Below are 23,226 nucleotides of genomic sequence, written 5' to 3' on the forward strand. Positions count from 1 at the left end.
TAATAATAATAATAATAATATACAATGCCAGTAACTATCGAATAATACATTTTAGCGATCCTGTGAACATGGAGGATACAGCTTTCTTTAGTGCAGTACAACAGGAAGCACATGCATGGTTTGGCTCCACATGTTCATATCACTTTATATCCATGTAGAATATCGCTCTGACTGATTCAGATTTTAAAGCATTTCTGTTTTAATTGGAGTGATATCTTTTAGCATGGCTCCGCACCCATTCATCAGGCATGGGCCACACTGGATATTTTGATCAGCATGATGACGTCACAAAATCATGTGTTTTGACCTTTAGATTCACAGGACAACATCGATGGCAGATTTTGAGACAGTGGTAATCAATGGTTGGCCATTGGGGAACAATGCTGATCAGTGATTAGTCATCATGAACTATTGTGATTAGCGTTTGATCCTTGTAAATAATTCTGATCAGTAATTGGTCATTGGGAATAATGCTGATTTTTGATTGGTGTGTAGTGTTTTTTTTGTTGGGAATAATGATGATCAGTGATTGGAACAGTGATTGGTTGTTGGAAATTATACTGATTAGTGAATAATTTGTTTGCAACAAGTGGTTATTAGTAATGAATTGTTTTCAGATTTTGTTTTGCTATTTTTTTTTTTAACTGGCTGCCAAATCTAACGATATTGGGAGCGAGTTAGTAACACTGCTAGAAATCGGCTTCTTAATTTTCCACCTGATACATTTGCTCTTCATCACTAGCATGTCATTTTTGTAGTGCACATGAAGTCATAAATAAACATGACAGAAGTCGGTACACTTATAGCCACTTACCGGATGCTTATTTTGCTATTCGATGAAGCATTACTTTTACAATGAAAGGCCCATTTGCAAAATTACTGTTTTACTGGACCAGGAGGTGGAAAGCAGTAAAAAGTTAAAGGGTAATAATATCCACACATTATTCCTGTAGTCATCAAACCAGGGCCAGTGGTTTCATGAAATCTATTATTGAACTCATTCATATAATAAGACTCCTTGACACAAATGTAAATAAAGGAGAAACTACATTCCAAAAAAAACATTTTGAAAAGCACAACTCTTTGTCTTCACCTCTCACTAATCTCTAAAGCTGAATCTAGGTTTCATCAGTTATGACGTGCCTTTTACTGTTAGTATGTCATACAATCTGCGTGACGTCTCGATTCCACCTTGGCTCGTCTTTGCCGACATCACGTAAAGGAGGTACAAACGGCACCGATCTCACCGATACATTGACGTCCGAAGATTTGTACACTGAACACATTAGAGTTAAAAGGGTGGAGTGAAGAAAGCTGCTCAAACAGGAAGCTTGTTTCGAACCTCAGAGTGACTTTGACATCTGCCATCTGGGACTGTGGACACCAAGATAGAAATCAGGTGTGGACAAACCAATTAGTGCCAGCATTCAACAGCCATAACAAATTGTCATTTTATCAGCCTGGGACATAATAGTCCAAATCTAGCATCCTAATCAAGGACAGAGAGAGAAAGTGAGAGAGAGAGAGCGAGAGAGCTGCCTCTATATCACTCACTCCATTTTGCCTCTGTCAAATGTTAAATGCTCATAACAATTTTCTTGGAAAATGAGGTAAATCTCTCGAGGCATCCACTTTATTTTAGAAATGCAATCAGGAAAAAAAAGGTCCTAAATGGATTTCCAAGTGGTTGTTTTCTTTTAACCAGTGTCCAAAGGCAAGACAACCTGCATTTTAGTCATGTACAAAGACAGTTACACAAGAACACACACCCACTCACACACACACACATGCACAATACACAAGATGATCTCGTAGGGTCTCAGTGGAGCCAATAAATTCATCACTGAGAAATATGAATGTGTGTGTGTGTGTGTGTGTGTGTGTGTGTGGGTGTGCCTTGCTAAACCAACAAAGCTCACTTTGTTGCATGATGTACAGTATTTTGCTATTTATATGAATTTCTATGAAGTTACTAGAAGCATTTCTGCCTCTAAAGCAGCCGCTAGCTCAGCCAATCATTAGAAATGCTGCATTCATGCAGGTTTGTAAGAATCTAAGGCCACGTTCACACTGCAGGTAAAAGTGGCCCAAATCTGATTTTTTTGATCAGACTTCTTCAGGAGTAATGTGAACACTCAAATCTAACCCAGATCTGATTTTTTCAAATCAGATTCAGACCACTTCCAATATGTGGTCCTGAATCGGACCCAAATCTGATTTTTTCCAATGTGGCCGCAGTGTGAACAACCAAGGCGGATTTGATGCGACTTTTACCTCAATCTACATCGACATTCGTCACAATTATGCGCCGGCAAGTACGCACACAAACGTGACTACGCCTACAGAATGGATCAAATAATCAAAAATTGCCCTCGACATCCGAAAATTTTCAAAACACTGCGTCTCTGTGCTGCCATTACACAAACATTTAGAAAGAAAAGCGAAAATGCTTACTTCCTCCATAACCTCGCCAACTTTAGCGCAACGGCGTGCTGCGTGTGACGTGTTATTGTTCGTTTGCGCATGCGGATCAGTTCGAAACAGCAAACAGTTCACACTGGTATTTGATATAGGCCACATTTTAAAAGGTAATGTGAACAGCCAAACAAAATAATCAGATCTGAGCAAAATATCCGAATTGAGCATTAAGACTTGCAGTGTGAACGGGGCCTAATTTGCAATTCTCAGACACACAGTCATGTTCGTTACACACTTTTCTGGTATGAACCGTTAATTTCAAGCGTGAACGACATGCCTATAATCAGTAACTTTCAAAAAAGCTTGCATGTATATGGACTGGAATATATAATTTCAAAAAATAAAATTTATGCCCATGTTTACATCGAGTTTCTTTGTCACATCACACTCCGAAGTGGTGGATAATGGCTCATGTATAAAATAGGCATTCAAGATTTTGTGGTTTCAGAAGTAAAGCTCTTTTTACCGTTCTTGCTAGGGGCAATATATTCATAGAAAATTTGAGTTTTTTTTTTAGACAAATACTTCTTTTAAAGTAGATGTTTGCTTTCTAAGATGCCCCAAAATATGTTGTCTTCCTCCAGTAAAATGTATGCTACATCTGAAAAGAGGTAATCTGATGTTCATTTAACTTGTTACTCTGGAACACTTTGGAGAGTTTGACCTTGTCATGTAGGAATTACCACTTTCTATCATTTAGCCTCAGTGATGATGCATCTGATGGGTTTTCTCAAGTAGTCAAGCATTTTATTCTGCATTGAAGCATTGAACGAGCTACAGTTAATCCAATGTTCTGCCACTTTGCTTCTTATTACTACACACTGCAAACGATAAGGAAATGATGTATTTATAAAGCATATTCTGACACCCCAGATAATCCATTGCAACTGTCCATATTGTGTAATTACAGTATATAATCCATGTTACAAGGTGTGGTCCATGTGCCTTTTTGTTTGGAGAGTGGACCTCTGGGTAACGTAGGGATGAGTGGTCGTACATAGGAGCCGTCATAATCCAGGCTGACAGATTTCAAAGATTTGGTCTTTGCCCAGGTCTAATTTACAGAGCAACTGGAGCCTGACATTCTTTTTATTTTTTCACTTTTTTTTTGCTGTGGTTTTTGAGCACTGTTGTGTTTGGATGACGCTTCACTCTCTGTCAAGAGTTGCAGAGCTCGTTCAGTATTTATAGCACATCTGATGCATTTCGCAGATTAAGATTTCAGCTTTTATCAGCGCAGTGCCATGCTACCTGCCAGATGCTGTTATCATATCAGTGTGCAGTAGAGCTTGGTTTTCAAGAACGCGAGAGGTCACTCCTCAAGAATGGAGTTGTACTGTAGCTATAATTACAGCACTACTTTGCAATGCTTTTTGACCTGCTCTTGTAAACTCGATGTCATGTAAATTTGTAAACCGGGACGATGAAAACACCTGCTGCATATGTTACCACTCCCATCAGCTTGTACAGGTCTGGAAAAGCAGCTGTGTTTGTGCGTGCTAAAGACCTGATAAGAAAAATAGGACATCGTTCTAAGATTAACATGTTGTCCAGAAAGCTCTATACTTCAGGTGTTTGTGTGACTGGGAGATTAAAAAAATGGTTGACGTCATATCATTTGGATCCACAGCCATTATCCAGGAAAATGTTAGTGCTAGCGTTCAAACAAAATACAGCAACGTTTTAGACATATCATATTCATAATTCTTGTTTCATAATTCTGTTTGTTCGTTTGTTCGTTTTCTTTTTACGAGTCTATCGTTGGTTGGTACTGTTAGCTTGATTCTACGAAGGTACACATTAAATATTTAGTTTTACACACACACACACACAAACTTTGTATGTTAATTTAGAATGCACATACCATACATTCCACAAGAATGACAGAAAAGTGTTTGGAGCTACTACTCCATAAATGCCTTGTGGCAAAAGTCACTATTGTATCCTGAGCCTTAGTGTGTTTGCTTAGTTTTGGCCATTCCACCTATATCCTCCTTAAGGGCGATGATTCCTCGATGATGCTGATAGTGGAGAAGCGTTTATCAGATAGAGCAAAAGAACCCATTTGGCAATTCCTGATAATGACAAGGACAATACCGGATTGAGAAATTGTATACCAACCCCAAAATATTCAATTATCAGCAGTCCTGTGGCTGGAAATGACAATGATAACAGGCTCGATAATGGAAAATAAATTTGTTAGAGTGTAAACATTTACATATATGGTGGACAAACAGCAAGAACCATCTCAGAATTATGGCTTGTAGAGTTTTTCACAGAATATGTTTTGTCTACATTGCAAAGTATTTATTGTTTTTGTTAGTCCCGCACCTGCACCTGTTCTGTCAAGTTTTTACCTCACTGTGTTCACCTATTGTGTGATCTTTGATTAGGTTGTCTGTTCATACCACGCGCTACTCTGTGAGAACGGCCCTCACGTTTTTATTATATCTTTTCATGTGACAACACTGAAGAAATGACACTGTTCTACAATGTAAAGTAGTGAGTGTACAGCTTGTATAACAGTGTAAATTTGCTGTCCCCTCAAAATAACTCAACACACATCCATTTATGTCTAAGTAATTTATTTAGTAATTTATGTCTTACTGTAGTCTTAGAGATATAGCAGCGCATGCGTACGAACCGCCTATGAATCAATCGAAACCCCTACGAATCAATTGAATCACGATGTAATCATCACATGACGTTCAAAACATCTTGACACACATCACTCCTGAACATTTCTACTGTTTTACTTTCAAAGCATAAAGTGAAACTTAAACAAATGAGTGAAGTCACAGGGCTTCGAAGCTTTTGTGATTGTAATCTGTTTGCTTTACGATTTTTATTTATTTATTTTTTTGCTGAATTACTTTAAAGCTTTACCACATGCTTGAGGGTTAAGAAGAAGACCATTTTCCTCCAACTCCTGAAAGAATTTTGTGATAAACTAATCTCTCCAAGCATCACCAGAACAACCCTAAATGGTTAATAATTGGACCTTTTATGAGACTTAATGAGATTTAACGCTCATGTGGGAGCTTAGATTTACTATCCTGCTGCATTTGGATCATAATTTGAAGAGTACTGTAGGATATCACGAACAGAAGATAATGTTCAGTGGGAAACTTAGCAATCATTTACCAATAATTCAAGCTCACTATAAAATGGGAAAAGAATTGAGGAAACGATTCAGTATCGGAGGTACAAAGATAGCTAAGGCTCTTTACCAAATCTATCCATCTCCTCGATCTTTTTTTTTTCTTTTTAAAGTGCACCATGCTTTATTTCACTTTACATCAAAGCCAAGGTGAGGTCAATCTGTGACTCGGGGCTTCTCTCAGCAACTCTCCTCTCTTTGTGAACCTGATACCTTACCTTCACCTCTCTGAATAAGTAATCATGGCCACCATGGCTTAGTCTTCACTCAGGTGTCAGTGCATTTGACCTTCACTCTGCCTCAGCTCTTCCTGCTTTCTGTTTCATTTCATATTGTTTTAACTTTCCTTCTGGCACGTAAAGGTTCTTAAGAAGTTCAAACAGAAAAAAATGATGATGTGTCAAAAGTAAGGACCGTAAATGGTTGTGCATCTAGTCACAGGATCCGACTTAACAGAAAGAAAATATATAAAGTGTGTAAGGTCTTTTAATCATCAGTGCTTTTCTTTTGAATGCAGTTTAGAGTTTGTTAATAAACCTCATAAGACGCTTCATCTATTCCATAGAGGTCCCTTTTGGACTACCCTCACTTTCACAGATACTCAAGTTACCCTTACAAGGCTCTTTAGCTCATATACTGTATCTGTTTACTGTTTCTTTTTTTTTAAGAATGGTAACGCCATGTGGGGTTTGAGATCCATGAAATAAAAAGGTGAACGGCGGCATATATGGAGTACAATGTGACCTCAGTATGAATAAATCTGTTCCTGGATGGCATCAGACTTAAAAGCATCATGAAAAGCTTTCAGACACGACTAGGACAAAGTTTTGTAGACAGACAGACAGACAGACAGACAGACAGACGGACGCATGACCCAGACAGTATAGGCCATAAAACACCTTTAAAATTGTCATTGAAAACCATTATAATATTTAAAAAGCACATTTTTTTTTGTCAGGATGTGTAAAAGTAACTCTTGATGTAAAGAAGATATAAAAGCAAGTAAGGGAACAAGTATGTAGTTACTAATTAATATAATCTTTAGGAAGCTTAAAAAGACCTAGACCAAGCAAAACAGAAGCAGCCAGTCTGTTTTTAAAGGCTATGGTTTACCAAGCAGCAATGGCATATGCTTCTTAATGAATATAAGCATCTCTGCATGTTGTGAATGCAGTCTGTTCCTCTTTTCATCTAATATGTGCATTGCCTGTCAACACTCATACAACAAGCACAAAGGAAGACAAGGCATTTCTGACAGAAACTGCTTCTATTCCTTTTCCAGAGACCCAATGGGACTGTGCTCCTTTTGAGTTGATGATGAATGTAGCTCAGCTGCTGTTGACACTTTCCTGTTCTAATCATTGCTTTTATCTGCACTCAAGCACATTTCCTCACAGATGCAATACTTGCAGGCTGAGTTCCTGCATGTAATAATTGCTGCAATTTAAATACTCACAACTGGACATTATGGGATGGCTGTAATATCAAACACCTTTTTACTCAAAGCCCAACGCATGACGACACACAACTCGATTTCTCAACTTCTGAACAATATGAAGAAAGGAACATGGTATAATGAGACCATTTTATTTCCTATATCTGGACAGATTTGCTTCTAGAGGAAGCCAGATGAAACCTTCAACCAACAGGGTCTGCTAGAGATCCATAATGATGTGGGCAGCTCTCTCATGGTACTCATTACGTCCAGTGATTGCTTTGTAGGATCACATAACAGTCAACAAATATGAGGCAATTTTGCGGAACCGGGTGCACATTATACAAACTCTTTTTTTTTGTAATGATGTTTCTATATTCAGTGAAAATAATGCAACTATTCGTACTGATAAAATTGTTTATTTCATACTAAGATGATGGTACTTAACAGTACCTTCCATGGAAATCATCAGGTTTTAGCATCATTGAACCTTTATGAGAATTTCTAAGGGTAAAAATAAGTAATATTTTTTGCCCCTCCTAACCACCACTAGGGGCCATCACCTGGTTAACATGCCACAACTTATCAACAAAGTCGCAATGACCACATAATGACCACATAAGTATGAATACATAAGTATTTAATATCAATACCATATACAGGTGCATCTCAATAAATTAGAATGTCATGGAAAAGTTCATTTATTTCAGTGATTCAACTCAAATAGTGAAACTCGTGTATTATATAAATTCAGTACACACAGACTAAAGTGATTTAAGTCTTTGGTATTTTTAATTGTGATGATTTTGACTCATATTTAACAAAAACCCAATGATTTAAATCTCAAAAAAGTATGGTGACATGCCAATCAGCTAATCAACTCAAACCACCTGAAAAGGTTTCCTAAAGCCACGTTCACACTGCAAGTCTTAATGCTCAATTCGGATATTTTGCTCAGATCTGATTTTTTTGTTTGGCTGTTCACATTACCTTTTAAAATGTGGCCTATATCAGATACCAGTGTGAACTGTTTGCTGTTTCGAACTGACCCGCATGCGCAAACAAACAATAACAATGACGTCACACGCAGCACGCCGTTGCGCTAAAAAGTTGGCGAGGTTATGGAGGAAGTATTGTATCATCTGGTGCAAGCAAACATATCATGTAATGCTATAATGTGATGTATTCAATGCAAGCATTATGAGCTGGTTCACGTAACCACTTTATATAACACTCTTAACACACATGTTACCAGTCACGTTTGTGTCACGTTTTCGCCCAGCGCAAAAAAAAGAAAAAAAGGTTTCGCCGGCGCAAAAGAAAAAAAGATAAAAAAAAGGTTTCGCCGGCGCAAAATTGTGACGAATGTCGATGTAGATTGACGTAAAAGTCGCATCAAATCAGCCTCGGCTGTTCACACTGCGGCCACATTGGAAAAGATCAGATTTGGGTCTGATTCAGGACCACATATGGAAGTGATTTGAGTGTTCACACTACTCCTGAAGAAGTCTGACCTGGTCACTTGACCCCAAAAAAATCGGATTTGGGCCACTTTTACCTGCAGTGTGAACGTGGCCTTAGCCATCTATATGGTCTCTCAGTTTGGTTTACTAGGCTACACAATCATGGGGTAGACTGCTGATCTGACAGTTGTCCAGAAGACAATCATTGACACACTTCACAAGGAGGGTTAGCCACAAACATTCATTGCAAAATAAGCTGGCTGTTCATAGAGTAATGTATCCAAGCATGTTAACAAAATGTTGAGTGGAAGAAAAAGATTCAGAACCAATCTAAATTCAGGTCATGAAAATGTGAAGACTTTTGATGTAAATAGATGAATGTTTCCACTCCAATTGAGGATCGGTGACAGAAAGCCAAGACCAATTCTTGACATGTAGCGTAGTGACCAAAACCAATTCTTGACATGTCTCTGTCAAGGGATTTCAGAATTTAATGTACAGTAAGACCAGATAACTGTACTGATCATCACGGTGGTGATTGCAATAGCTGATTTTACTGCATGTTAGGGTCTAAGATTTGTCAAAGTAGTTTTACTATATATATATATAAATATATATATATATATATATATATATATATATATATATATATATATATATATATATATTTATTTTACTGGTAAAGTTTGGGAGCCCCTGCTGCAAGGAACGATGCTGTGAATCTGTTATATGTACCAACAAAACAAAAACATAGTGGAAGAGAAACTGCTGAGGATGCTGCAGGGCATTGAGAGATGAGTTCTGCAGATCTGTCCAAAGTAAAGAAATAAATAAACAAACAAACAAATAAAGAAACAACATCACAGAAAACCGGGGCCTCAGTCTACCGTTGTGGCCGTTTCTTTCTCCCTGAGCCTCAGCGTTTGTCATCAAATCTTTTTCTCTTCATTTGTGACAAGCTGCGATTGTTTGTGTATGTACACACAGAGAAAAGAGTTGTCAACTCCAGACACTTAGCTGAACCGGAAAGGATTGAGCTGCAGCACTTGTATTAGTATCATCGCTAGTTCTCTCACATACTTTCGCCCTGAGGGGATTTCCCCTGGCTGGAGGAGCTGCACAGACAAAGTATCTTGTGTAGTTTATTATTGGAGCCATGCTCTCACAGGCCCAGAGCAATCACAGAAATCAGCTTATGGCCTTCCCCGAAGTCACTACTAAACCCACCCGAGCTCATCTACTAGTGTGCACCTGCAGCACGTTTTACACACCCCACTATACAGATTTGTACGTATATAGAAGCATCTCAATAATCCATTTAATCTCATAGCTTTAATTTATATAGCAGTTAAATTTTGCATATAGAGCATTTTCAAAATAGCATTTAAACGTGCAATAATCATGTACGGAAATTATGTTGTTTACAGTGTGCCTTTATGCAATCTTTGGATCTCAAGCAATAAACCTGGCTTTATCTTGCTCTTTCTTTAACAGAGGAGGAGCTGTAGTTACCTCCTGTGCACCATCCTGCTCTTCATTGCTGTGCTACTGGCTCTCACCGTAACAGGCACCATCCTCTTAATGAACCACTCCCAGGCATCCTCAGGCCCTGATGCTCCGCCTGTCATCACTACCAATCAAGATGAAGGCAACGCACTGGTGACAGTGGAGAGAGGAGATGGCTCCCGCATTAACATCTTCATCGAGCCCAACTGCCCCGACTACAACAGCAACTTCTTGCGACTGGAGGGGGTTCAGACGTCACTGCTGCACTCGCTCAGCCACCATGACACAGACCTGAAGTCCGTTAAAGGACAGGAGCGAGGTCTTCTCGTCCAACTGGCCGAGGAGATCGCTAAGCTGTCAGCCCACATTAATCAGCTGAAGTCGGAGTACAACGTGCTGAGGCAGGGCCAGAGCAGCATCAGCCAGGAGATCAGCATGCTGCAGACCGAGCAGGCCAGGCTCATCCAGGTGAGAACCTTGTAGACTAAGAGTTGATATAATGAGGGAAATGGAGCAAAGCCAGAAAGTGTGCTATCACACATTGAGCTGTTCGAGTTTATTAATAGCACGTACTTAGATTAAGTAGCTATCCAACTGTGCTCATTTTCTCATACTTAAAAAATGCTTAGAGACCAACATCTAATACTATGTAAATGATGCTCTAATGAATAAACAATGCAAATCTGGACATATCTCACAATTAATTACTGCACCTTCCTACCATACCAACATCGTAAACATAAATCGCTGAAATGAAAGAGCATTTGAAGTTTCTGATGTAGAATATAATGATTTGAGTCATCATTTAAGTATCACTTGAGTCTGGCAAGTGATTTAGGAGGATATTTGAATGTTTTAAATATTATTTATTATATTACTTTTGGGTATATAAATATATTATTCAATTAATGTGTTCCTACTGAGTTTAAGGGATTTCTCCTATTTTTTTAAAAATTTTATCGACTCTTCAGCTACAGTACACAAATACTTGTTATTTTGGTGGTTCTTAAGTGCAAGGTGATGATTTTGAGAGCAAAAATATAACCTGTAAAAGTGTTATTTCAGGTTTGGCACTAGACACTGCTGACAGGCTGAACGGCAGATGGGACCAGCTGCCCGACCATTTAGATCAGCGTTTTATGAATTCAGCCAGTGAACTAGGCACATGCCTTCATTAGATTCCCTCAGACATGTAATAAACACCAGGTTCTCTCAGCTATCCACCTGGATGAACTTTCGCCCTTAAACCCTTGCAGTGTGCACGGTTAGTGTTTGTCATGTTCTCTTAGGTTAGTTTTATAATAAGCTGTAGATCCTCGTCTGAAGGACAGCTGAGCTCTATGTTTCACACACAATGTTTTTTTTTTGGCTTGGAAATAAAAAGCGGTCACAGGTTCAAGCGGCATGAAGGAAAGTCAGGATGCAATACATGAGAAAAATGTACATTTTTAGAGTATTTACAGCTCTAACTGTAGGGAGTCGTAATACAATGCTCTACACTACGCAATATTTGAACCTGTAGCATAACTCAACTTGACTCCTGGATGTCCAAACAGTTGAGTTACTGCCAGATCATTTTTTTTTTAATTCCAGTCAAAATTCATTTTTGTCTGTTACATTATACATATTAATTTTTTCTTTACCCTGTCAAGTTTCTTAATCCAGTCGTTCTCAATTCTTTGTTTTTGCTTCACACCTCTATGGTTGAGGGTGTCACGAGCGCGGGGTAAAAACGGACCCAAATGCAGGACAGCTTAACAAAAAACAGGATTTATTAACAAAAAAAACATTAAACAGGACACAGACAAACCAGACGAAGACAACAGAGGATTCCGCGCTGCACAAGGCAACGCGGCTCAACTAAATAGTACAAATAATTATTCAGACATAAGGGACAGGTGTGCAGAGGCGGGGAGGAAAAGACAAGGGCGGGGAAGACATGTGAACACAGAACATAAACAAAAGGCACATGGCCAAAGTCCGGGCAGAGTCCTGACAGAGGGTTTAATTCTTGTCTCGTGGTTAGGGTTTCCACTTGGTACTCTAGTTTCCTCTCCTGTCTCACAGCATGAGTGTTAGTCTTATTGACATCTTTAAATTGTCTGTAGTGTGTTAATGAGTGTAAGTGTGTGCAACCTTGTGTTTGGCACCTCGGGCAGGGTGTCCCATGCCTTGCGCCTCAAGTACCCTGGGATAGACTCCAGGTTCCCTTGCAACCCTGTGCAGGAAAAGTGGTGTAGAAGATGGATGAATGTATGGAAGGATGGATGAATGTACTTCTAGCATATTTGTATCTTTGACATAGAGACATTTGACATATGTCAGCTATCAAACTCACAGAAGAAGTAAACAAAACAGGTGTGTTTTTGGAGTAGAGCTGCATGCTAATTAGATTTTTTTTTCTGGCTAGGCAAACCTTTTTTTTAAAGCCACCTCCTACTTTTGCCATAACTCCAGACTACTCCATGATCTAAAACTTTATAAACTGTCCAAAAAGACCAGAAGAGCAAAAACTCCTCCTCAACTTTCTGTTGCCTCATCCTTCCCTCTTCTCATGCTTCTGTCAGCATCCTTTGAACACTGAATCTCCAGATCCTTATATCCACTGTTGCTAGGTTGGGCTTTAGAAGCTTCACTCTGACCTGGCTTTTTCATCAAATCTTTAAGATCGATCCTTCCCCGTAGCATGCCGAGGTTTCGTTTCATCACCTCACAGCTTTACTTCAGGAGTTCCTCAGGGTTCAGGTCTTGGTCCACTCTTGTTTTTATACATACTAAATCACTGGGTAGAGTTAACAGACTTCTTGGCTTCTCCTACCTCAGAACTGTTACTTAGCTTGCAGAGTCCAAATCTTAGCAAAATCAATACTTCAGTTTGATTCAGTTGCTCTTTGGTTTGGTTGGTTTCGCACAGTATATAATTAAAAACAAAAATATTCTTCTTCTTTTAAAATAAAATGCTCCAAACCCAAACTGAACAGCTTGATTTGTCTACTTGATGCAGTTGAATTCGTTCAGCATTGTATCACATTCTCACTGCAATTGATCCATGCCACATTTACTACAGCTTCTGGGACCACCTTGCTCAGATGCTCTCGGATCGGTTCTTTGTGGACTGATTCTGAGTGAACCTAAATGAACCACACCGAAGTGGAGACTGTATGAGGGTTCGATTCAAACCAATTAATCACTGTATATATATGAATGCCCGGTATGATAAGACTTGCTTTCAGACATCACTTCACGGATGAAAACAGTTCACCAGAATCTGAACCTTGAAAAACTGATACGATCCACCTACCAGCTAAGAAACTTTTTATCTCGTACTTCTCAGTAACCACCAACACAGGTGAGGACACAGGTGCAGGTGGGCTTTGTTAAGTCCAGAGACAAATCAAAAACTGGTGGATCCAAAAAAAAGGACTGAATCAGGCTATGGGCACAAAAGTCAGTCAAAGTTAAGACAGACTCGAAGAATACAGGCTTACTAAAGAAAAGTACAGAGGCTAGTTAAAACTCTTTATTCAATTTGCGTTTAATTAGTTAGCTTAAAAATGCTGGACAGTGCACACCTACAAGCAACAACATTCACGCTCACTACATGGACACAAGTGATAACAGTAACACTCGCTAAACACCCATGAGGAACAACAGGAGCATTTGCTACACATCCACAAGAGAGAAACTTCAAGTGACTTGTCTTCTGCTGGTATGAACATAGGGTTACAACAATATAAATTTGGTTCCTCTTTTTCTGAGTCAAAACATTTCTAAGAAACTGAATGTTTGTATCATGGCAATCACACAATTAACCAGCACTGAGATGATTTACAGTATTCACCTAGATACAGGAAATCAACTTACATTAATGATCCTGGCATCTGTATGGGATGCACTTATTTCCAGGGATTTCAGAACAGCGTAACAGATATTGCATCATCGGGTAGGCGTGGCCTATTTGATCATCTAACCCTAACCCTAACCATAAACATAGTTTTTGGTTGTTTATTTGTTTTCTAAAATAAATCTACCTGTTTGACTGTTTGTCCTAGACCTCCGGAAACACGCCCACTTTACGTCGTGGTAACGAAACCCCTGGAATTTAGTGAATGCCGCATCGGTATAGCAAAGAAGAAAAAAGAAAAATATTGTTTCGATAGTTAAAGTCCTTTTCCTTTAAATAGGTGTATGTTCAGGGGGGGCACGGTGGCTTAGTGGTCAGCACGTTCGCCTCACACCTCCAGGGTCGGGGTTCGATTCCCGCCTCCGCCTTGTGTGTGTGGAGTTTGCATGTTCTCCCCGTGCCTTGGGGGTTTCCTCCGGGTACTCCAGTCTCCTCCCCTGGTCCAAAGACATGCATGGTAGGTTGATTGGCATCTCTGGAAAATTGTCCGTAGTGTGTGATTGTGTGAGTGAATGAGTGTGTGTGTGTGCCCTGCGATGGGTTGGCACTCCGTCCAGGGTGTATCCTGCCTTGATGCCCGATGACGCCTGAGATAGGCACAGGCTCCCCGTGACCCGAGGTAGTACGGATAAGCGGTAGAAAATGAGAGAGAGTGAGTGAGGTGTATGTTCATACCTATAGACAACTGCTATCAAAATGATGGAAAATGCTGAGTATGTGTTTTGAAATTCTATACAGCACAGACAGATTAAATGGCCAGATATTACAAAGCTTGGTCTGGGTCCATCCTGCAATTCATGGCATGGGTTCTTCAAGATGTTAAAAACATTGTGGTTTGTGGTTCATGTTAACATGGTTGCATCATGCAGTTCCCGCAGATTTTCCGGGTGCACTTTGATGCTGCTGCGTATCTCCCGTTGCACCGCATCCCAACGGTGTTCTATTGGATTCTGTCCAAATGGATTCAAATTGGATTCACTGGAAAAACACTGACCTCATTGTCATGTTTATTAAATCAGTTTGAGCCGAGCTTTGCTTTGTGACACGGTGCATTATCATGCTGAAGGTAGTCATTAGAAGGTGGATATAATTGTGGCTATAAAGGGATCCACATAATCAGCAACAATACTCAACAATACGCCGTGGCATTTAAGCCAAAAAGAAAACATTCCTCACACCATTACACAAGTTCCACCAGCCTGGACTGTTGACACAAGGTAGGTTTTGTCCATGGATTTGGTGCCAAATTCTCAACCTGCCATCTGTATTCCTTAGCAATTCCTGAATATTTCAGGATCTTCTAGGTTTTCAACACCCAACAGTCTCTAGAGTGTGTTGACAGGAAGGCCATTGTAACCGAACTAAAGCCACTCTTTACAAACATTGTGAGAAGAAAAGCATATCAAATGGGTTGCAAGAGCAGAAGGCCACATTCAGTTCCACTCCTGTCAGCCAAGCAGAGGAGTTTAAGACGGAAAGGAAGATGAAGTAAAAAGTCCAAACAACATTTTTCCAACCTTTGGCTATCCAGTTTTTGTGAACCTGAGCCCACTGTAGCATCAGATTCCTCTTGGCTGACTGCAGTGGACATAATTTACAAATGATTAGCACTGCACTTGAAAACATTAATTCAGCTTAATGAAAATGTCAGGAATTTTCAAGTTAGAGGTTAGCTTTCATATAGAGCCCAATGTTTGGGAAGCTCAACTTGAGCAAAGCAGAGATTTAATTTGAGATCTATCCTGTAAGACTGCTTCATGTTAGTTAATTACAGTACGAGAGCAGCTTCGTTAGAACGAACAGCATAGGTTTCCCCTGCCGAGCCCAACACCGTGCATCCCTCTATCACCTGGTGAGAAACCTTTAATTCTACGACTCCACCCTCTTGCCCTTTAGTTGGTGAACCGGAAAGAATTTAGATGACTGATTCATTGGAAAGGTGCACGCTGAAATGTATCCATGCTGTCACTTTGTCTGAACTCTCGACAAAGCCGGATCTTTCATCTGATCCATCTTACACTCACAAAGCTTCTAAATTAAAAAAAGAAATTTGGTTCTACCTTTTTTTGTTGCTCTACCAGCAGTCACAACTAAACTGAAATGTTCATACCGAATCCGATTTCTGAAACTACTGTAACCATGGAGCCTAAAACTGCGTAGTTGATGATCTCCAGAAACATTTGAACATTTGCATTTTGTTAAAAATGTTTAAAGATCAAGTACAAACCCAAACACATCATTAAACCAGGGTTACTTTTTTTCAGGCTCCTTATTATTTTGTTTTCTGTATTTTTGGAGGATGTTAAATTTTTTGCACCTTACTTTCTTTTTTTTATCAGTATTCATATCTGAAAAAAAAAAACAAAACACATTTCTGTTCATCTTGAATAATGTATTCATATTTGATAACATCACTGGTACAGGAGCACAATAAGTTCATGGGCTTTAAGGACTAAAGCTATGATGGTCATGCCTTGCTGAAAAAAAAAATCCTGCTTATGTTTCTTGATCTCAGTAATGATTTCAAATGTCATCTATTAATCCTGAAAATTTTCTGTTTAAAATGACATTTGGTAATAAGAGTAAGCCCTAATAGACTGTAGAGTTCACATCAGAGTCTTACACTCACTCATGCTGAAAGTTTGAAAGTTTTGAATGATTTATTCCATTTCCTCCGTTGCTGTTGGGTTCATTAATCTTTCCTTCTCCAGCAAGCATCAGCCTTTTATTTATTTTTTTTTAGTTATTTTTTTTTTGTAAGTGGTTGCTTTGTTCCACACTCAGATGCCCACTATGTTAGGATGATTATTGATGATATGGAAGTCTGCAGGAAAATAGCGCTGAATTTGCCGATGATTAATGGATACAACTCGGTCAGCAAGCCAACGTATTTTAAATAATGTTCACACAGCAGGCATCAGCGTCCTGCTCCGTGCAGCTGATAGTCCATTTACAGAGCAGACTGGGCAGCAGAAATCAAAGCAGGCTTTATCTACTCGCCGAGCACCGGCAGAGAGCTGAGACCTGAATTCTAAGTGAAATGTCTGAATCCTGCTCCAGTTTTTCATGCAGAACTTAAAGACCCAGATCACAGTATGAGCATGATGCTTCCTTCAGGTTAAGCTCTGAATTTCCTAACAGAACTAGGTGAGTTGGTTCTGCAATAAACAATCATTTGGAACAATGTAGATCTCAAGTAAAATCCATATCTAAAACTTCTTAACTTATTTTCTGAACCATTTCTAGCTTCCTTGTTTAATAACCGTTGATATTCTGATTTTTTAGAATATTAACGAGTAGGTGTTTGCTGATAACAGAACGATCTCATCTCATAGTCTGTTTTTTTTTATTGTAAATCAAGTGCCCCTTTTCCACCGAGGCAGTTTGAGTGCTGGTTCGGAGCCAGAGCCTAATTTAGAATCAGTTCTTTCTTTTTCGACACCCAAAGCACTGGCTCTGAACCAGGAAAAGTGGTTCTTATGTAGCACCAAAACGTTGCTGTTCTAGACTTGTGTCAGGGGGTGGGGGCGGGGCTACTGTTAGCGCATTTGATAATGTACCTTAAGTATACTAATGTTTAATACACTTTTACTTTATACACTTTTTGCAACATTATCAATTATCAGCCCACATGATAGTAAGTAGCTACATGCTAAGGCTAACTTTTTCTGTGTTAATGATAAAATAATGTTATGTACTTTCTCGATTACAACCTCCATTTATACAAATTACATGGAGCACCACATACACGTTGGACACGCTGCGTTTGGATGCCAATTTAGGTTCACAAAGCCATGAGCATTAACAGTAAAGCAACATCCGCCATTGTTGATGTTGTGTTTGTGTTTGCAGCTGCTGCGCTAACGTTGCTGTGTAACGTGACATGTACTGTATACAGTGACGTCAGACTCGGCGCTGTGATGGCTCTCTAACCGATGGAAAGGAAACCGGTTCTTAGAAGGTTCGCCAGTGGAACCAACTTTGAACCAGCACTAGCTCTGAACCAGCACCCGGTTCTTGTTAGTAGAAAAGGGGTAATTTACTTTAATTAGCTTAGTTTGGGAGGTAATGGTAAGAAAACAGACATGTTTCTTAGCAGAGTCACTTCACTGCTCCATACCATCATATCTGTACAATTTAATCCTCATGAATACTTTAATAACCATTTAAAATCCCTAAACCTGCTCTGCACAGACATACTGGTTTATTGTTCTTTTAAAGGTCCTGTCTAAACAACACAGTCTGATCCTGATCCTGAGTACACAGGAAAAAATACCCAAAATGGCATGTATATATTGTACATAATATAAAAACTTGGATGTATAGTGAGGTGTATATATCGCACATTTTATAAAGTGACAAGAACTGTATGTGTGGACCATATATGGTTGCCACAAAGTTTGATTCCCACAGTCTAGACTTTTTTTTGTATGCCAGACTATTAAGATTCCGCTTCACTGATCTTCACTGATCAGCTGGCCCAAATCTTTTTCATCATGACAATGCTGTCTTCACAAAGTAAGGTCCATGAAGACATCGTTTGCCAAGTCTGATGTGGGAAAAACTCCAATGGCCCAAGACCTGACCTCAACCCCACTGAACAACTTTAGTTAAATTGGAACGTATCACTGCCTGACCTACAGTAACTAAAGCTCCTACGGCTGAATTGCAACCAGTCCCTACAGCCGTGCTCTAAAATCTAGTGAAATGCATTTCCAGAAGAGGGTATTACCTATTGGGGGTCTAAACCTGAATTGGGATATTAACAAGTACATATGGGTGTAATGGTCAGGTGACCATGACAATGACTATCAACATTTAATTCACAATTTGTTTAATCTGCTGTTCCTGCCCACGACGCAGCTCTCCCCAATCAACCTGCGGATGTGGTAGCCTAGTGATTAAGGAGTTGGAATACTGATCAGAAGTCTGTGAGTTCACTGCCCAGGTCCACCAAGCTGCAACTGCTGGGCCCTTGAGGAAGGCCCTTAACCCTCAAATGCTCAGTTGTATAAAAAATGAGATAAGAATATAAGTTGCTCTGGATAAGGGCGTCTGCCAAACTCTGTAAATGTTGGAGGTTTACACATGCGCCCTTTGAGACACCTTTGGAAAAATGTATTATCTGCCCTCTTCCACAGCAATGCCCATAACTGACCAGTGTAATTCTGATTGACAAGGATGACATAATAATGCCATACCTCCTTTACAGAGGGCACAGCCAATAGGTTGCCAGGAGCATCATGGGAATTTGAACATGCAATCTCTTGATGATAGACTGAATCCTTTTCTGTTGGGAGCATGCATGAAAGATAACTGTACTCTATTGTAGTGTGTGTTGGGTGATGTACAACCTGTTTGAAGTCTGTATGGAGGCGCAGTCTTCAAAAGGTGAAGACACACATGTTTGTCATGTATTTTTTATCATCGACTTCTTTTTCATGTATGACACATAAGAGCGGTTGCTTTGGAAACCTGCAATGCGATACCGTGCGATATGTGTATATGCGGCGAGTCTTGAGCGCTGGTGTTCCAAAAGTATGCTCACTTCACTAATGGCATTACAACACTCCAACCAAGGCACACACATACACACACTCACAGAGTACTGCACATTTGTTGTGTCTTAGTTTTGTTTATCTCCGCGAGACTCATCAGAGATGATCTTTCATACGTTGAGGTTGCTAACTGGAGGCTGAGGGATTTACACAGGCATTGAGGCAAAGCTGAATCACAGAGTCTGATGTTTAGCAGTAAAATGCTAAAAAATGCTTTAGGCTACATCATTTAGAGTCAGAATTTAAAGCAGCAGTAAAATTTTGCCACACTTTTGAGTTTACTTTTAAAAGTTGCTGTGAAAGTAAACACCTTCACTGCTGCCATTATCTAACACTGCAGAAATAAATTCAGAACTGCATGAGCACGGGCTTTTAAAATGGGTCCCCAGTGACTTATTGGTATTTTATAATAAAAAAAAAAAAGGTTATGTATTGGGTGGAAAAAAAAAATTGTATAAGTTTCTATATAAAACTTTTTTCTATTTTTCAGTAGGTTATATTTAGATTTCTCTGTAAAAAAACTCTGATGCCTGTCATGCCGCAGGCTCTGAAATTAAAAAAAAAAATACATGGAGAACCATACTGAACTAGTCAGAGGAGGCGTGTCTACCAATTTGTCACTCAATGCCTTTGGATGGTTTAGCTTTGGCGCGAACACTGAAGGGCATGACGGTGTTTGACTTTTAGATGAGTTTCAAAATGTCATGCAGTGTGTAGCACTGCTGTCTTACAGCTCCAGGCTTTCCATTTCGATCCTGAGCTCGACTTACTATTCTGTTTGTGTGAGTTTTACATGTTTTCAACTGTGTCCGTGACCGTTTCCTCAAGTTTCTCTGGTTTCCTTCCACCTCCCAATGTAAAGTGACAACCATAAATTGCCTCTAGGTTTGAAATTAAGTGTGTGAGTGTGTGTGCGTACGTGGAGCCTTTCAATGGGCTGGCATCAATCCCTCGTTATTCTCACTTTGCACCAAGTAATCGCCTCCAGATTGACTGCAACTCTGCCCATAAAACTCGAGGTTATTCTAGGTGAATGAACTAATGGAAACAGCTATGAGAACTTTTACTATGATTTTATGTTATATTTTCCAGACCAATATGATTAACCTCAGGGAGCCCAGGTAGAAATGTTCACCAATGCACCAGGAAAAGTAAAAATCTGGTAGGATAATGGGAACTGTTTAGTAAAAGTGGTGATATTTAAATACACACTGTTCCATTTCATTAGTCCGAGAGCTACTAACCTGTTTTTTCATTGTGTCCACTGGCTGGACTGTTATTACAGTGCCTAGTAATGATGGGTATTAGTAAAGACAGGGTACTAATAGGGAATATGTTGTACCTGCCTTAGTAAACTGTGATTGGCTTTGTTTATTTTTCTGATCATCATTAAAGAGGAAAAAAGTTTCTGTTTGGGTTCAGAGTCGTTTAGTTAAGTCCTTAAATTGTTGTTGGTTAAAGAGAGTAAAAAGTCTTTACTCTCTCGGAAAGAAACGAACCAGTTTTAAGAACACATGTATGTGGAAGAGGGCAGACAGTCAGTCCTCAAGGCGCTCTGTGACGAACCATGAGCCGCAAATCATTAAGGGGCTTTTTACACCTGGTCACTTCATGCGTTTTCTGTGACCGGGTGGAAAAAAAAAAGGCCAGGTCTAAATGCCCTCCGAAACGTTTTCGAGGCGGATATAAATCCAATCGTTCAAACCACTACAGGAGGTGGTCTGGGACGCATTTCAGATGAAACTGAACAGGTGTAAATGAATGTGGTTGTTCAAGCCACATACGTCAGTGCTATACTCCTCCCAAACGATAGTACATCACTCGCAGGTGATCTTTCACCCAGGTGTCTTGTTGGGTCTTAAAATGCGCTGCTGCCGTCAGCGAAAATGCCGCAAACAATAAATGCTGTTTTTTGTAGCATATTTGTAACAAGTTTTTTCATCTTTTTTTTGATTGCATTCTGAAAACCGCATAAACCAAAGCGTGTTCCATTTCAATTACCCCGCAAATGAGGTAAAGTATATTTGCATTTTGGGCGGGAGTAGAAAGATCGGATCGATATCCGATTCGCCAAGACGCATTTATGTGTCCTAATGTAAATGGAACAGTTTTAACAAATCAGATAGCTATCGGATCAGAGAAAACACATGAAGTGACCAGGTGTAAAAAGGCCCTAAGATGCATTGGCAGGGTTCAGGTGTCTCAGAGGAACCACTTTCTTGGTGCTAGTTGTCCAGTTTGCTAGTTTTGAGAATTAGCTATGACTAAATATTCAGGAGATAGATAACTACTAGAGGAGCAACTAAATTCAATTTGATCAATACTTTCACGTAAACAAACAAGTAAACAAATTCGTTCAATTAAATACAAATAGTTGTTTCCTCACATTTGCTGTGAGCTACGCTTAATCGCGCTATGGACACGTCCACCAAGATCTATTATTTTACCTTTTTTTAACATGTTGCAAGGATCAAAGATTTAATGTTAGATCTTAAACACTTTAACAGATAAGTAAGCAGATTGAGATGTCGCAATGGCGGATGCACACGTCTCGGAGAAACCACATGCCAGGTGATGAGCTGTCGTGTTCATGGTGAGAGCCCTAAAAATTCTGGAGATAGGTACATTGGGGCAGAAGTAAGTAAAGTAATTGAGTAAATCAGATTCAGAAACACTTTATTAATCCCCAGGGTGTAACTGGGTTCTTTACCCCAAGTCACTAAAATATGAATACAAAAATAGAATTCTGTATAAAAATAAAGAAGATATAAGACTTATTTATAGCTACACTAAGGTAATAGAATAGAATAGAACAGGGCATAGAAGCCTTTATTATCGCCACATATACATTACAGCACAGTAGAATTCTTTTCTTCACATACCCCAACTGAGTAGGTTGGGGCCAGAGTGCAGGGGCAGCTATGATACAGCTATGATACAGCTGCCACTGCTGGGCCTTGAACCCCGATCCTCCGATCAACAACCAAGAGCCTAATATATACGAACAATATAAATAACACTAAGATTTAAATAACTGTACAGGTAAAGGTGTATTGTTGCACAGTGAGAGATGTTGTTGTATTGATATGTTGTTGTACACAGTGTATATGTTGTTGTACTACAGTCTGATGGACAGGTAGGAAGAAGTTCCTGTGACGCCCTGTGGAGCTCCTTCGTTGAACGAGTCTGCGACTCAACATACTCTGGTATCCATCCAGGAAATCATGGAGCAGGTGGAAGATGATGTCAGAGATGACCGTTAGCTTAGACGTCATCCTTCTTCTTTCTGACACTACAAATTTGTCTCTCTTTGTTTAGAATTTTATTTAGTATTTTGTTTAACTGTCTACACATCCTCCTCTTTTGTTTCACTGTCTGTAACATGCTGCAGGAGTCAGAGGTTTAATATTAGATACACAATTGAAAGATTGTATGATATGGTGGTGTGAAAAGAATTATTATTTGCACCTGACGGCTTCTTTTTTCGTCTGTTTGTTTTCTCACTCTAGCTGTTGTCAGAGACTCAGATCAACATGATGAAGGTTGTAAACTCTCTCCACGACATGCTTGACGCAGTGCATAAGGACGCAGGCGGCGAGAGGGGGCTCCTGAAGGCGGATCTGCTTCAGAAGGCTCCGGTTCGCAGCGGCGTCCGGCCCAGAGGATGCGCCAGAGGAGACGGTAATGCAAATGCCTTATTCCCTCGCTATCTTAAAGTGGAC

General features: G+C 39.6%; 1 protein-coding gene across 1 annotated transcript in view; it reads left to right on the forward strand.

The window, feature by feature from the left end:
* The window catches only part of LOC132853832 (fibrinogen C domain-containing protein 1-like), a 104,140-nt gene that overhangs the window by 9,319 nt on the left and 71,595 nt on the right, over positions 1–23,226 (forward strand). The window contains exons 2-3 of the mRNA XM_060881832.1: positions 10,031–10,510; positions 23,014–23,185. Coding sequence (XP_060737815.1) covers positions 10,031–10,510; positions 23,014–23,185 — 652 coding nt within the window. The remainder of the gene's footprint in view (positions 1–10,030; positions 10,511–23,013; positions 23,186–23,226) is intronic.

Source organism: Tachysurus vachellii, chromosome 11 (assembly GCF_030014155.1).
Source record: "Tachysurus vachellii isolate PV-2020 chromosome 11, HZAU_Pvac_v1, whole genome shotgun sequence".
NCBI lineage: Eukaryota > Metazoa > Chordata > Actinopteri > Siluriformes > Bagridae > Tachysurus > Tachysurus vachellii.